The sequence below is a fragment of the Thermobia domestica genome, chromosome 4 (genome assembly GCF_964235325.1).
Source record: "Thermobia domestica chromosome 4, izTheDome1.hap1.1, whole genome shotgun sequence".
In the NCBI taxonomy this organism is placed as follows: domain Eukaryota; kingdom Metazoa; phylum Arthropoda; class Insecta; order Zygentoma; family Lepismatidae; genus Thermobia; species Thermobia domestica.
In genome coordinates this window covers 150324081-150337865 of record NC_137457.1, presented here as the reverse complement: position 1 = coordinate 150337865, position 13785 = coordinate 150324081, and the positions used below count along the sequence as shown (strand labels likewise).

Sequence of the window (13785 nt, the reverse complement as noted above, 5' to 3'; positions counted from 1 at the left end):
CCTTAATTAGCTCATAGAATCTTTCGATGATTTGTTCAAAATTGGGTTCACCACTAGTACATTCGATGCGCAAATACGCTTTTTTTCGTTTTGTGAAGCAAAGACATGGTCATATAAATTTTGTGGAGAGAACTAGAGAGAGCGATACAACATTATTCAGAACTTATGTTCAATGAAGGTGTTGGGATCAACCGTGATGATGTGCTTATTCCATGATGAGAAGGGAAGAGAGAGAAACATTAGTTGAAGATATGCTAGACACCAGGGAATTCATGACAGTGTAAAAACAAGAATTATTAACGTAAAGCAGGGCTTCTCATTTTTTTCACTGGCGTACCACCAAAGTATATTATTAATGAATACCAGCATGAGCAATACGTACCACCAACAGCATCTCAAGTACCACCAGCGGTACGCGTACCACAGGCTGAGAATCCCTGCCGTAAAGAATACAGATAAGCTTGATTCACCGACTCTTGTCATAGTCAAATCTATGACAATGTGCAAATGTGAAGCATATTGCAAAATATGAAGAATATATTAAAATCAAAGAAGTATGTAATCGATCCTGATATAAGAAAATACTTGTACAAATTCCAAAGGTGTACATCACTGTCAAATAACTTAAGAGAATATGATGTAAATATTGTGCACACTTTTGTTAGACACTCACAGAAGGTTTTCATGAAAGAATGTTAATCATAACATTATCATCGGAATATAAGAATGATGAAACGCCATTAGCCCATCGCTTTTTGTTCTTGTGTAACTGTGGATGTGCGGAGCGGCAGCCTAATGAAATAGGACATTATCATTTGTTGATTAAGCATGAAATCTTACATGAAAAATTTTGAGAAATATTGAAGTGAAACAGAAAGTATTTACATCTTTTTAAAAATCACGAAGATGATTTTGTGAATGTATCTTTGTTGAAACATTTATGTTATTAGTAAATAATCCTGCTTATTTGTTAGAAATTGTGAATGCTTTTATATATGTGTGAATGTGTGTACACAAAATTGGAATATAATTTTATCATTGGACTTGTTCTCCTTAACTTTTCCACAGCATACTCTAGACTCTAGACATGGTAATATTTCCTTAAAATGCTCCCACTCACTTCTATTCGAACACAGAATATTTCTTTGTTCACAGGATGTTAATTTTTGACGAGCCTGGCTTTCCGCACCCGAGGCATACTACCGCCGACTCCAAATTCTTGAGCGCCACGCCCTACGCCTTGCCTTCCGAATTAAATTACCCAGCCCTACCCGGGACTTATATGACAGAACAACTTTTCCACACATTCTCTATCACCTAGAAGACCTCAGACTCAGGTACATTACGAAGCGATTCCAGACTCACCATCCATTGCTCTTTGATGCTATGCACCACGAAGCCACTCTCCGCAAACCATCAACAATTCTCCGGCATTCTCCATTCTCTCTGCTGTTTCATCTGTTCCACTATGTTCTCCCACCAAATAGTCCAGACTTTCAACTTCTTGAAGACTTCCTCATTGTACTCCCCCCACCCTTCATCACTCCATCTCATGTTGCACAGTGACTTCCCCGCACTAACAGGGCTCCCTTCGTCTCCATTACGTCCAGAGCAGACCCTGGACAGAAGATAACACTCATTCGTCTCTCTAACGCTCTTCTCTGTATTGTGTTGTGATGTCAAGTGCACCTCATTGTATCATTTTCATTTTCACTGATGCTCTACTCTCTCCACTCTCATATTGAATTGCTCGCCAGTGTACATTTCCTTTTCCAGACCTGATGATTATGGTTAAAGGCTATAATGTCCTCTAATGATAATGAAGTTCAAATATAATAAAGTTAATAAAACCTCCTTTGCCTGACGAAAATAGCCTCACACCTAAAGTTCCTGTCAACTCCGCATCCCACATAAAGGGCGTAACCCTTTGGGTGGGTGCTAGCTGCGGCTAGCCAAAAAAAATTGACGCATACTTAGCTGGTTTCCAGCTTTCTCACTAGAGGCATTCCTGTAGTGTCAAGTCTAGGCTGGGAATATTACGCGTTTGTGGACGCAAGCGTGGCAGTTCTCAGTTTTTAGTCGAGAAAGTGAGAGAGATCAAGGGTTTCATCCTAGTGGAGGCTGTACTACAGTACACATTAGTGTACTAATTTCTGGAAACTTTTGCTTCATCATTCATCACTCATCACATCATCTGTACTGCAATAGACAACTGCTACACTTACATACATAGCGTTCTAGAAATCATCTTGTCCGGCTACTATGGCCAGTGGACAACATCCTGGTCTTCCGCCTGCAGTTCCTACAGCTTCTACTGTCTCTACGAAGATAGGGAAGCGCAAGAGTTAGAAGGACGCTTTTGTCACTTCAGAACACAAACAAGGATTAGTGTTGATATTGACGGCGACCCGGCATCTAATGCAAAATCTCCTCCTCATAAAAAGCATCATGATGACAATATCAGCATCGCCAGTTCAGACCAGCCAACGACAACCGTAAGAAACAAATGCCATCACCCAGACGAACTCCTGTTCTATATATAGTCATCCGCGGTGTTGATCCGTCTTACAGTGACGAAGAAATCGAAGAGAAACTACACCACGAGGGATACACCTTCAAAAAATGCATTCGAATTAGGAATAATCAAGGAGCTACTTATATGGTCAGGATACTGACAGAGTCGCAGGAAACTATTGATGACCTGCTTGAACACGGAGCATTCATTTACAAGCAAAGACATAGAGTGGAACCATCCAAAACATCGCCTCCTCTTCCCATACGCTGCGATCGATGCCAGAAATACACTCATCCTACACCTAAATGCGTAAATCCGTTTAAATGTGGCTACTGCGGTGGCACTCATCCCACCCGCTCTTGTCCAAATATGCAACGGCCACCTGAGTGCTCAACCTGTCATGAACGTCATCCAGCCTATAGCTATAAATGCATATCCAAACCTACTTCAGAAGAAGCAAAACCTGAACTAGTAGTTCCACTTAGAATGCATGAAGCAACAGAATCAAACTTCCGAACCCAGCACATCTGATCAACCAATAACTGTTAAACAGCTTCTTGCTTTCATTACTCTTACTCTCCAAAATATCCATCCGTTTGCACGTCCCTTAGTTCTACAACACGTCCAGTATGCTGCTCAATCAGTCTTCCATCTTCAGTTCCAAGCGACTTACAATGGTCCAACTGCCTACTTTCATACATTCCTATCTTCACAAACCTTCTAAAGATCATCACAGTATGGACATTATGGTTATTGTTTTTCTGTTTGTTAACATACGCTCTCTCTACACCCACAAAATACTATTTGAACAACTGCTACTCGAGGAGAAAGTCAATGCTTTTCTCCTTAACGAAACGCATCTGACTCCTAAAATGAAATGGATAATAACAGGGTATACTATCATTCGCAAAGACAATACTTTACCAGCACGTCGGGCAAATGGCGAGGTAGCTGTTGGGTTTTCACCTCACATCCCATATCGTATCCACACTCCAGCAATTCAAAAATCTCCCAGAAAATCTAGTAATCACTCTTTATTATAAATCCGATTATATTACAGTGGCCACTACCTACATCCGCCCAGGGCATCCAATTCCTCTGTCATTTTTTCAATACATATCAAACACTTTTCAGCGCTACATCATTCTAGCTGATATAAATTTCCATATTCGTTCCAATAGAGACCAAACTCATTTTTTAATTTCATTCTCACCAATACGATGGAGACTTTTCATCACCTTCCTAAACCAACCAGACCTGAATCAAATACCACGCCCGATATAGCTATCATGTCTGCCTCTGTAACGCCACGCTCCACTATAGATGTCCTCAATCATTTCGGGTGCAATCATGTAAAACTCAGTATCCAAAGCCGTACCCTTCGACACCTCGACGCACCCCCACCTCGCATGATTCCTCGATATGACAAAGCGGACTGGGAGAAATATCGAACATACATCACTGAACATCTCGAAGGTCTAAATCCTCCTACAATAGAGTCAGAGTTATATCAATCATTAGAGACTATCACCAAACATATCAATCAAGCATCTGCACAATATATACCACAATCCCAATATGCACCACACAAACCTAAACTTCCACCACAATATCTTGCCATGGTAAAACGATCACGGCAGTTCTTCCGTGAATAAACACACACAGGAAATCGTGAGGCACTTAGACATCACCGAGCACTCCAGCGCACTGTTCACAATTATGTTAAAGCCTTTAAATTAAGACAGTGGATCAAAACCTGCAATTCTCTCTCCGAAACCTCTCATCCTACACGATATTGGAAACGGCTAAACGCTCTCTCTGGCAAATATACCAAAACTTCATACCCGCTCATCATCAATGACTCACCTTTAGACTCTGATCTGGACAAAGCAAACGCCTTCGCCACTTATCTCCAAGATATCTTTACACCGTTCACTCCCGAACATCCAGTTCGCAATCACCCAGTTTATCTCTTCGACTTTCCTTCACCTCATCTTCAGCCAAACAGTACTCATCCGCTTAATACATCACGTCCTCTTACAGAGCCCATCACTCCAGAAGATATCAGCACAACTATTGCACGAAAACGAAAACCGCACCTGGCACTGATAACATCCCCTATCGACATATCAAGGAAAGTTCATACGCAGTATTATACATTATTTCTGTCATCTTTACATTCATCCTCCGCACTGGCTATATACCATTATAGTGGATGACTTCCAAGGTACTGATGTTTCTCAAACCCAACAAACCTGCCGACTGTGTCTCCTTATATCGACCAATACAATTGACTCCAGTATTCAGCAAAATCTTAGAAAAGATTCTAGTACACAGTCTTCATACACATCTTTCCAGATATAATTTATTACCATCACATCAAGCAGGCTTTCGTCCAAATTTCAGTATTACTGATCAGCTATTCCGTCTTCTTAACTATATCACAAATCACTATAATACTTCCTGGCCATCTTGTTTAACTCTTTGACCTTGAAAACGCTTTTGAGAAGGTTTGGCACAATGGCCTTGTATATAAACTTCTCAACTTTCGTCTTCCTCTTACTTACATCAGATTCGTATATAATTTCCTGTTCTGTCGGATAGCATACGTTACCATTAATCATACCTTCTCTCATCCAATATTTCTTCACTCTGGTGTACCTCAAGGATCGTCTCTTTCTCCACTATTGTATCTTCTCTATGTAGCTGACTTTCCAACTCTGTCCGATAATATCCATGTTTTCCAATACGCAGATAACACCGCCTTTTTAGCGCTGGGCAAATCCATCCATCAACTAAATACTTCTATGCAATCCGCCATAGATTCATTTGTCCAATGGTGTAAAGTGTGGTGACTAAAGATCAACGCTCTCAAGACACAAACTATAGATTTCCTACACCCTAAACAACGCACAAAGGTACGGAGGAATCCCAAACTCCTTCATCTCAGTCAGCGATACATGTCTTCCACTCAGCAAAACAATAACATATGTAGGACTTATTATAGACACACATCTCACCTCGAAGGCTCATTTGCAGCACATTACCACCAAAGCTTACAATCGTCTTAATTTACTGAAACGTTTTACAGGCACTACTTGGGGTCTCTGTGCAACTACTGTACTCAATACCTATAAAGTTTTTCTACGTCCGGTCATCACATATGATCATATAGCCTGGATTGCCGCACCCCTCTCATTTTACAATAAACTGAACATGCACTCCTCATTGCTTACAGAATCAAACTACCCAGTCCGACATACGAACTTTACCAGCGCTTGACCTTTCCACATATCCTTTTCCATCTTGAATCTCTCCGTCTTAAGTACATCACTACTCGTCTTGAGGACCATCACCCACTCTTCATTGACACGATGACAGCGCACATAGACTTTCCACTTCGTGCCCATACTGCCCATACACCATTGGCGCTGCTTTTTACACTATACTCTTCCTCCAAATCACCACCATCTCCTCTTAGCCGCAGAATTGAAGTCCGACGTCATACCACCCTTCATATGTCCATCATTCGCACAGTAACTCCTTTGTAACTAATCTGGGCTCCCGTTGTATATTCATCAATGCTTGGAGCAGCCCCCAAGCGAGAAGAATAACATGCATCTGTCCACTAACATTACCCTATATTTTGTTTGCTGTGTATCGCACTTTATCACATCATGTTCAACACCTTCATCATCACTTCATGATTGTGATCCAAAGATCACAATGTCCCTTCCAAAAGTGAGAATAATAAATATATAAAAAATAAATAAAATAGCAATTACAATCTTCCTTCGTTGTTTCACCATTTCCTTTCTCTTTATCCTTAACCATCCACATATCAGTATTCAAATATCACATAGACCAACTTCCACTGTTCTTCCTATCAGTTCTCATACGTCTACTTTCCCATAGAGGGCTTAACCCTCGCACGGGTAGCTAGCCGCGGCTAGCAAAAAAAATTGTTCAAACATACTTCGAACCTAACTTCTCTTGTAGTTAGTTACTGTACTAAGCTCTGACCAAGTATTGCAAACGTACTTGCGAGATCAGTACAGATAAACTACTTAGAAGTCTGACAGAAGATCCTCATCTTCTGGAGGGTTTTACCTTAAATTTTTGAAGGTCATTGTTGTTTCCACACTCCGACCAACAGTTTTGTCGCTTTGCTTGGGCTGTACCACTTATTCTTCACCCGTATAGATATACTTTATGGCGTGCATACTCTTTATTGCACCATGCATAAACTACCAGCATTAGTTCAAGGTCCTACACCTAAACCCGTGGTGGATGCCAAACGAGATACCCGAAGTAATCGGCGTAGCCGCCAGTCTAGAGTCTAGAGTCTGTTGAGAAGAGATCCCGCTCTCGTTCTCCTACCTTTCTGAATGGTTCAGAAGATCCAGAACCGATGCAGACCACTACATCTAATCCTCCCACGCCTACTGTTGCTATGCAAAAGTCATATGCAGCCACTCTTGCTCGACCAAAGCTATATTCATTCCTTCTGACCAATTTCGATCCCAAGTATAGTAACACTCGCCATATCTTCAACCAAATCATCAAATTCTTACCGCTAGCCAGTATTCACCAGATTGTCTTCACCAGGGGTGGTGTTATTATCAAGTCCGAAGATGAAAATTTTGGTACCATACTCCGTAATAAGTCAGGTTACGACATTTTTGGAAAAGCTGCACAATTATCTTAGCTTCCAGATAGAATCAAACAAAATCCTCCACCTCCCAGAACACCCATGATGTTGGTTGTTATTAGAGGAGTGTTACCGGAAATAACTGATGAAGAAGCGCTTGAGGAATTAAAGGCTGAGTGCATTGAGATGTCGAAATGTATTCGTATCAAAAATAATAACGAAGCAACATACATGATTCGAGTTCTGACCACTTCTCAAGCTGCCATTGATACCTTGTTACAAGAGGGCGCGTTTATTTGAAAAAGCGTCACAGGGTAGAACCATCTCCTACTAACCTACCTCTTCCAGTCCGGTGCTAGCGTGTCAAGTATACAATCAACATGTGACTGCTAAATGTCCAAATGTTGCAAAATGTGGATACTGTACTGGCAATCATGAGACCGAAGCCTGTCCGAATACATTAAAACCCCCTCAATGTTCTACTTTATCAAGTGTAAACATCCGACATATAGCTATAAATGTAAAGCTAAACCGCCAGCCAATCCGGATCATCCAGAGATGACCGTCCCGCTCGGTACCACAGATTAAACCGTACCTGTATCGCAATCTATTACATCTCCATTAATTGTTGATAACTTCCTTCGATACATTACCCTTATACTGCAAAATATCTTTAATTTTTAACGCCAACTTATTCTCGATCATGTTATTGCAGCTGCATCAGCTATCTTTCAAGTCAATCTGTATGCTACTTACTCCGGGCCTTATATTCATTTTGACATCGTACCTAAAGATACAGCAGTCTAACTCCATAACGTTGTATGTAAATATGGCTCTTACAATTCTTTTTATGAACATCCGCTCCTTAGCGTCACACCGTATACTATTTGAACAGTTACTGCTAGAGGAGAATATCGATATCTTTCTAATGAATGAGACTGCGCTCAAACCAGCCACACGTATCCGCTTTCCTCGCTATAACTTTCTTCGCTGTGACAATGCAGACAATAATGCACGAGCCAAGGCGGTGCTGCAATCGGAATACGCCATAAAATCATTTATAGAGATCACTCCATTACCAGTTTCCAGAGCATTTAGTATCAGCAGTTTACCTACCAAATCTTGCACTAATTGTGGCTACAATCTACATCCGTCCCGGTCAAGTCTTTCCTCTTGAGATGTTCACGTATTTGCTTCAGCAATTTCGACACCTATTAATATTGGCTGACATTAATATCCATAGTCGTTCTGTAGGAGATAAAGAACTTTTTCTCGACCATGTAACACTTAATTTACATAGACATGTTCATCATTTACCGAAACATACACGTTCAAGCAGCCAGACAATACCTGACGTTGTTATTAGTACGGCTTCAATTGTCGATAAATGCACCATACAAATTCTTGATTGTATAGGTAGCGCCCACCTTCCGATAAAAGTGCTTGCCAACCATAAAAGACAACGGGCTGAACCAAGTTTAAGAACCATCAAGATATACGACAAGGTTAACTGGGAACAGTATCGCTCTGATATAGATGTCACTCTTGCAAATTTAGCACCACCTACATCTGAATTAGACCTTGAGAACGCCGTCCATAGCGTCGTAGAGGCAATAACAAGTAGCGCTCACAAGCATATACCTCAGTACCAAGGCAAGACATATCAGCCAATGTTACCTCCTCAATACTTGGCTCTCGTTCGTAAATCTCGACATTACTTTCGGGAATACGAAAGAACTCGAAACCCAGAGTATTTGATACAAGCCCGTAGATGACAACGGACGGTGCATAATTATATTATAGCTCACAAACGGCTTAAATGGAGCAAAACCTGCAATCAGCTGAATACAGAATCACACCCGACGAAATATTGGAAGAAGTTTCATCTTCTAACTGGTCAGAAAGTAAGTTCCACTTATCCTCTTCTACATAACGACCAGCCTTTATATACAGACAAAGAGAAAGCAGACGTTTTTGCCAACCATCTGCAGACAGTTTTTACACCACCTCCAAGCATTCACCGCCGCAGTCCCAAAGTTTCAGAAGAAGCAATTAAGAAATTACTACAGCCTTCCGTCCATCACACTTTAGACTTCAATAATCCTTTGAATACGGACATCACTTCTGGATATATTCATTCCGTTATTAAGTACAAACGTAGCACTGCTCCTGGCTTCGATCAAATATCGCACAGTATTCTCAAAGAATGTTCGGTAAACTTCATTTTTCTGGCCACAGTATATACCTTTATACTCCGTACTGGATACTATCATTCCGATTGGAAGGTTTCAAAAGTCTGCATGTTTCTTGAGCCGAATAAACCACCAGATTCTGTACAATCATATCGTCCCATCCAGCTTCCTTCCACCCTGGGCAAAGTCTTTGAAAAAATACTCGTACTAGGTTTACACCCCTATATCTCTGAACGTCAACTTTTACCACATCATCAGACTGGATTTAGACCTCATTACAGTGTAAATGACCAATTATTACGCTTAACTACAATTCTTACTAATCAATATAATAAATCTCTTCCATCCTGTGTTATACTAATGGATCTTGAAAAGGCATTCGACCGCATTTGGCACTACGGATTACTTTATAAACTGATTAAGTTGGGTCTCCCTCTTTCATATATGGGAGTCATATATTCATTCATACTTAACAGTATTGCATATGTCAGCGTAAACAAGTCCTTATCTCATCCAGTCTTCCCACAAACAGGGGTGCCGCAAGGCTCTAGTCTATCGCCTCTTTTATACATCTTATATGCTTCAGATTTGCCATCTCCACCACCGAACATTTATCTATTCCAATATGCTGACGATACAGCCTTCCTAACATTAGGAAAAACAATACAACAAATTAACATAGATTTGCAGGCTAGGATTACAGCTTTCCTCGACTGGTGTGGTAAATGGCGATTGTCAGTTAATGAGAAACTACGATGGACACCCCAACTTCAGAAACTTGCTACGAAGGCTAAAAATAGACTACAACTTCTGCGACGTCTTGTTGGTCAGAGCTGGGGTTTAAACTCTAAGTTACTGCTTAACAAATACAAAGCCCTCATGAGAAGTGTACTCACTTTTGGTCACCTAGCATGGTGTTCAGCCCCTTTTCTGCACTATTTATTATCACTGTGTTTGCACACAGGTTATTGTTTTGAATGTGCACCTTTGTTCACTAGTTTAATATTATTGTTGTAACATTTGTTTAATATGTTATTATTGTTATTGCTGTTGTTTATGTATATTTCTTTCACAGCTCATTGACCACCTATAAATTAAAGAAAGAAAAAATGATCACAAACCCTAGGAAAAGAGAGAGGGCGAAACCTTCTAGTGGCAGATTGTAATAACCTCCTTGATACTAGATTGGTATATTACAAAGAATTTCTCTTCCTCTAATTGATGCCCCACAATTTCTGAATAAATAAATAAAGTATTACCTGCACCTACTCACCTAAAAAAAATGTTTCAATCATTACTGATTTCAACCAATTCATTATTTTGTCCAAGAGATTTAATGTCTGGGTTTCAGTTCTGATTATATATAATCTGCCACAGAATTCACGAATTTCACATGTTTCCCTACGCTTCCACACATGCTGATTGGATAATTTTACAGAAAAAACCATTTACTTCTATTTTGAATCACAAATTCAAAAGTATCAATGCCAATTCGAGTGAAATCGTTTGTGTTTGTGTTCTGTTATGTTCAGTTCATACTCAACGCTTAACAAGGACGTTTTCATGCTAGACTTGGCTTCGACTGAAGCGGGAAAAGCAACAAATTACGAAGACACATCGGCAAACTTCAGGTCATGTACGCTTTTTCCGATGGGTTGATTTTCATTCCTTTATATACTAAAAATAACATTCCCGGATTTTAAATATTCAAATAATGATCCGTCGTCGGTTTAACCTTTCCTGTTTAACTATTCGGTAAAATTAATTTTTGCAGTCGACAACAGAAACAAATTTTATTTCCAAGTACCATTGTTAGAAATTTAGTCTCTAATATTCGATACAAAACGTCGAATGATAAATAATTAATTTTGTGAAAAGAAAAATACTGTTTCACTTACATATCTGATGAACTCGACACCTAATTGATATGCAAGAGAGATGCTGTAACAACTGACGTGTAAGAGCTAATGTTCTGCTGTACAAACAACTAATAAATATACTTAATCATCATGACGTGATACGTTTTACACAATTATCACCTGAGAATGCTCTCATGGATCGATAATGTTTTCTCTCGCTTTAATGAGAATATTCATACGAAAAGGATTCCTTTTATTAAAATAGTCTACGATACTTACACTTTCTTTAATTGATTCAATTCGAACGCTACATATCATTTAGTTTTAGATTTGGCAGAGATGTAGGCACACAGACAGATAGACTTTACACTGTATTTTATCCTGAGATCTATTGTAGTTGTTACAATAAAACGTTAATATTATATTATAGAAGGCAAAAAATACTATTTTTATTCTAACATTAGCACTTGCACTACAGCTGATACAATACGAGCGAGCGAAGAACAAAAGAAAAACAAAAGAAGAACAAAACTCGGCACAAATGTTGCCATAACAATTCCAACATCCTCCCACCTTGAGTTACGTTGAGGGGACTAGTAACTCAACCACAACAAACATTATTTATTTTTAAGTATATACAAAAGATCTAATCTGGTAGGACGTTTCACTTTTCTACCAGTTCGAGTCGTAACAGTTTGAAGTTTTGTTTCACACTCAGTCTCTGTGTTTTTATCACTCACTCCGTCCATTTGTTCATCACTAGGATACACTGCTGGTTCTTTCAACACCTGTGGTGTCTCATTTGAATGAACTTCCAGGGGAAAAACTCGTTGCACTGGTCTCATCATCAATCCGGTACGTGTCTTCAAGCGCACAAGTCGTACTTCACCGTCACGTCCAAGTAATATTTCCACAACTCTTGCTAAAGGCCATTCTAAACGTTTCAAGTTCTCGTTTTCTACAAGTACAACATCCTCTATTTTTATTTCAATATGGTCTCTTCTAGATTTCCAATGCTGCACCAACTGTCCCAAATATTCACAGCGAAATCTACTGCATAACTGTTCCCTGAGTTTATGACAATATCTCAACCGTTTTTGTAGATTAACAGATTCCAAGTTGTCGAGATCCGGTACTCCTACTTCTCTAACTTGCTGCAGAAACATAGCTGGAGTTAAAGCTAATAAATCCGAACTATCATCAGAAACATAAGTTAACGGTCGACCATTCATGACAGCTTCACAGTCACACAACACTGTAATGAATTCTTCATAATTTAGAGAAGCCTTCCCAAGTATTCTCCTTAACAGTCCTTTCATTAATCGAATTAAACGCTCCCACCATCCACCCCACCAAGCAGCACTGGGTGGATTGAATTTCCACTTGATGCGTTTCACACCTGCAAAAGACGTTATACATTTCCAATCCAGTCTGCCCAATAAATTTTCTGTGCCAACAAAATTCGTGCCATTGTCACTGTAAATGACCGAAGGACGGCCTCGACGCGCTATAAATCTTCTAAGGGCTTGAAGAAAGTCACTCGTTGATAATCCGGAAACAAGCTCCAAATGCACTGCTCTATATACTGCACAGGTAAATATACAAATCCAAGCTTTTCCTCCATCTCGTAGTCTAACTGGTCCGGTAAAGTCCACTCCCGTTACTTCAAACACTGCTGCATCTCTGATTCTATCTTCGGGTAGAGCTGCAGGGATTGGTTCCAACTTCTTGGCAGTATATCGTTTACATATGACACATTGCTTTATTATAGATCGAATAGTTTTTCTTCCTTTGAGTATCCAAAACTGTTCCCTAAGAAGACTCAACAAACCTTGAACACCAACGTGACAAGCTTCCACATGTTTATCGTACACTAACATTTTTACTACTGGATGTGTGCTTGGCAACACAACTGGATAACGGAAGGTTTCAACATCTGAAAGTTCTGTAATTTTGGTTTTTATTCTGATGAGTTTGTCATTGTCTTCGAACGGACACAAAGATTTCAAATTCTTGTCGCCAACACCCTCAAAGGAATCTGTTTGAATAAGTCTAATAACAGTCTTCTCTGCTGATAACAATTCTTCAACAGACAATTCGTTGCTTCTTCTTTGCTTAGAACGACAATTATGAATAAATCTTTTCATCCAACCTATTATGCGAACTAATTTTTCGTATTTGGAAGGATACCGATAATACCAGTCACTGTCCTCCTTTCCAACATTAAGCATAACTGATGAGACCGTCTTTTTCTTTTCCTGCGTAATGATTTCTTCTTTGTACTCATACTTCTGTTCTGGCCATTCCTCCTTGGGTCGTCGCAGCCACGAAGGACCTTCCCACCATTTTGACTCAAGCAGTTGTTCTGAAGTACATCCTCTCGATGGTAAATCCGCCGGATTCATAGTTCCTGGTACGTAATGCCAAGTTTCCTTTTCACTTAATTTTCGGGTTTCTTGCACTCGATTCCAAACAAAAGTATTCCATTGCTCATCTCGTTTAATCCATGCAAGAACTGTTGTAGAATCTGTCCAATAATAAATCTGTATACCTTCAAGATTCAAGGCC

At 39.8% G+C, this 13785-nt stretch overlaps 1 protein-coding gene across 1 annotated transcript; it reads right to left on the bottom strand.

Annotated features, from left to right (window-relative positions):
• Positions 1-11834: 11834 nt before the first annotated feature.
• Positions 11835-13622, bottom strand: LOC145682911 (uncharacterized). Its single transcript, XM_081754272.1, has one exon. It carries the CDS (start codon positions 13620-13622, stop codon positions 11835-11837), a length of 1788 nt encoding a protein of 595 aa, XP_081610398.1.
• Positions 13623-13785: the final 163 nt, after the last annotated feature.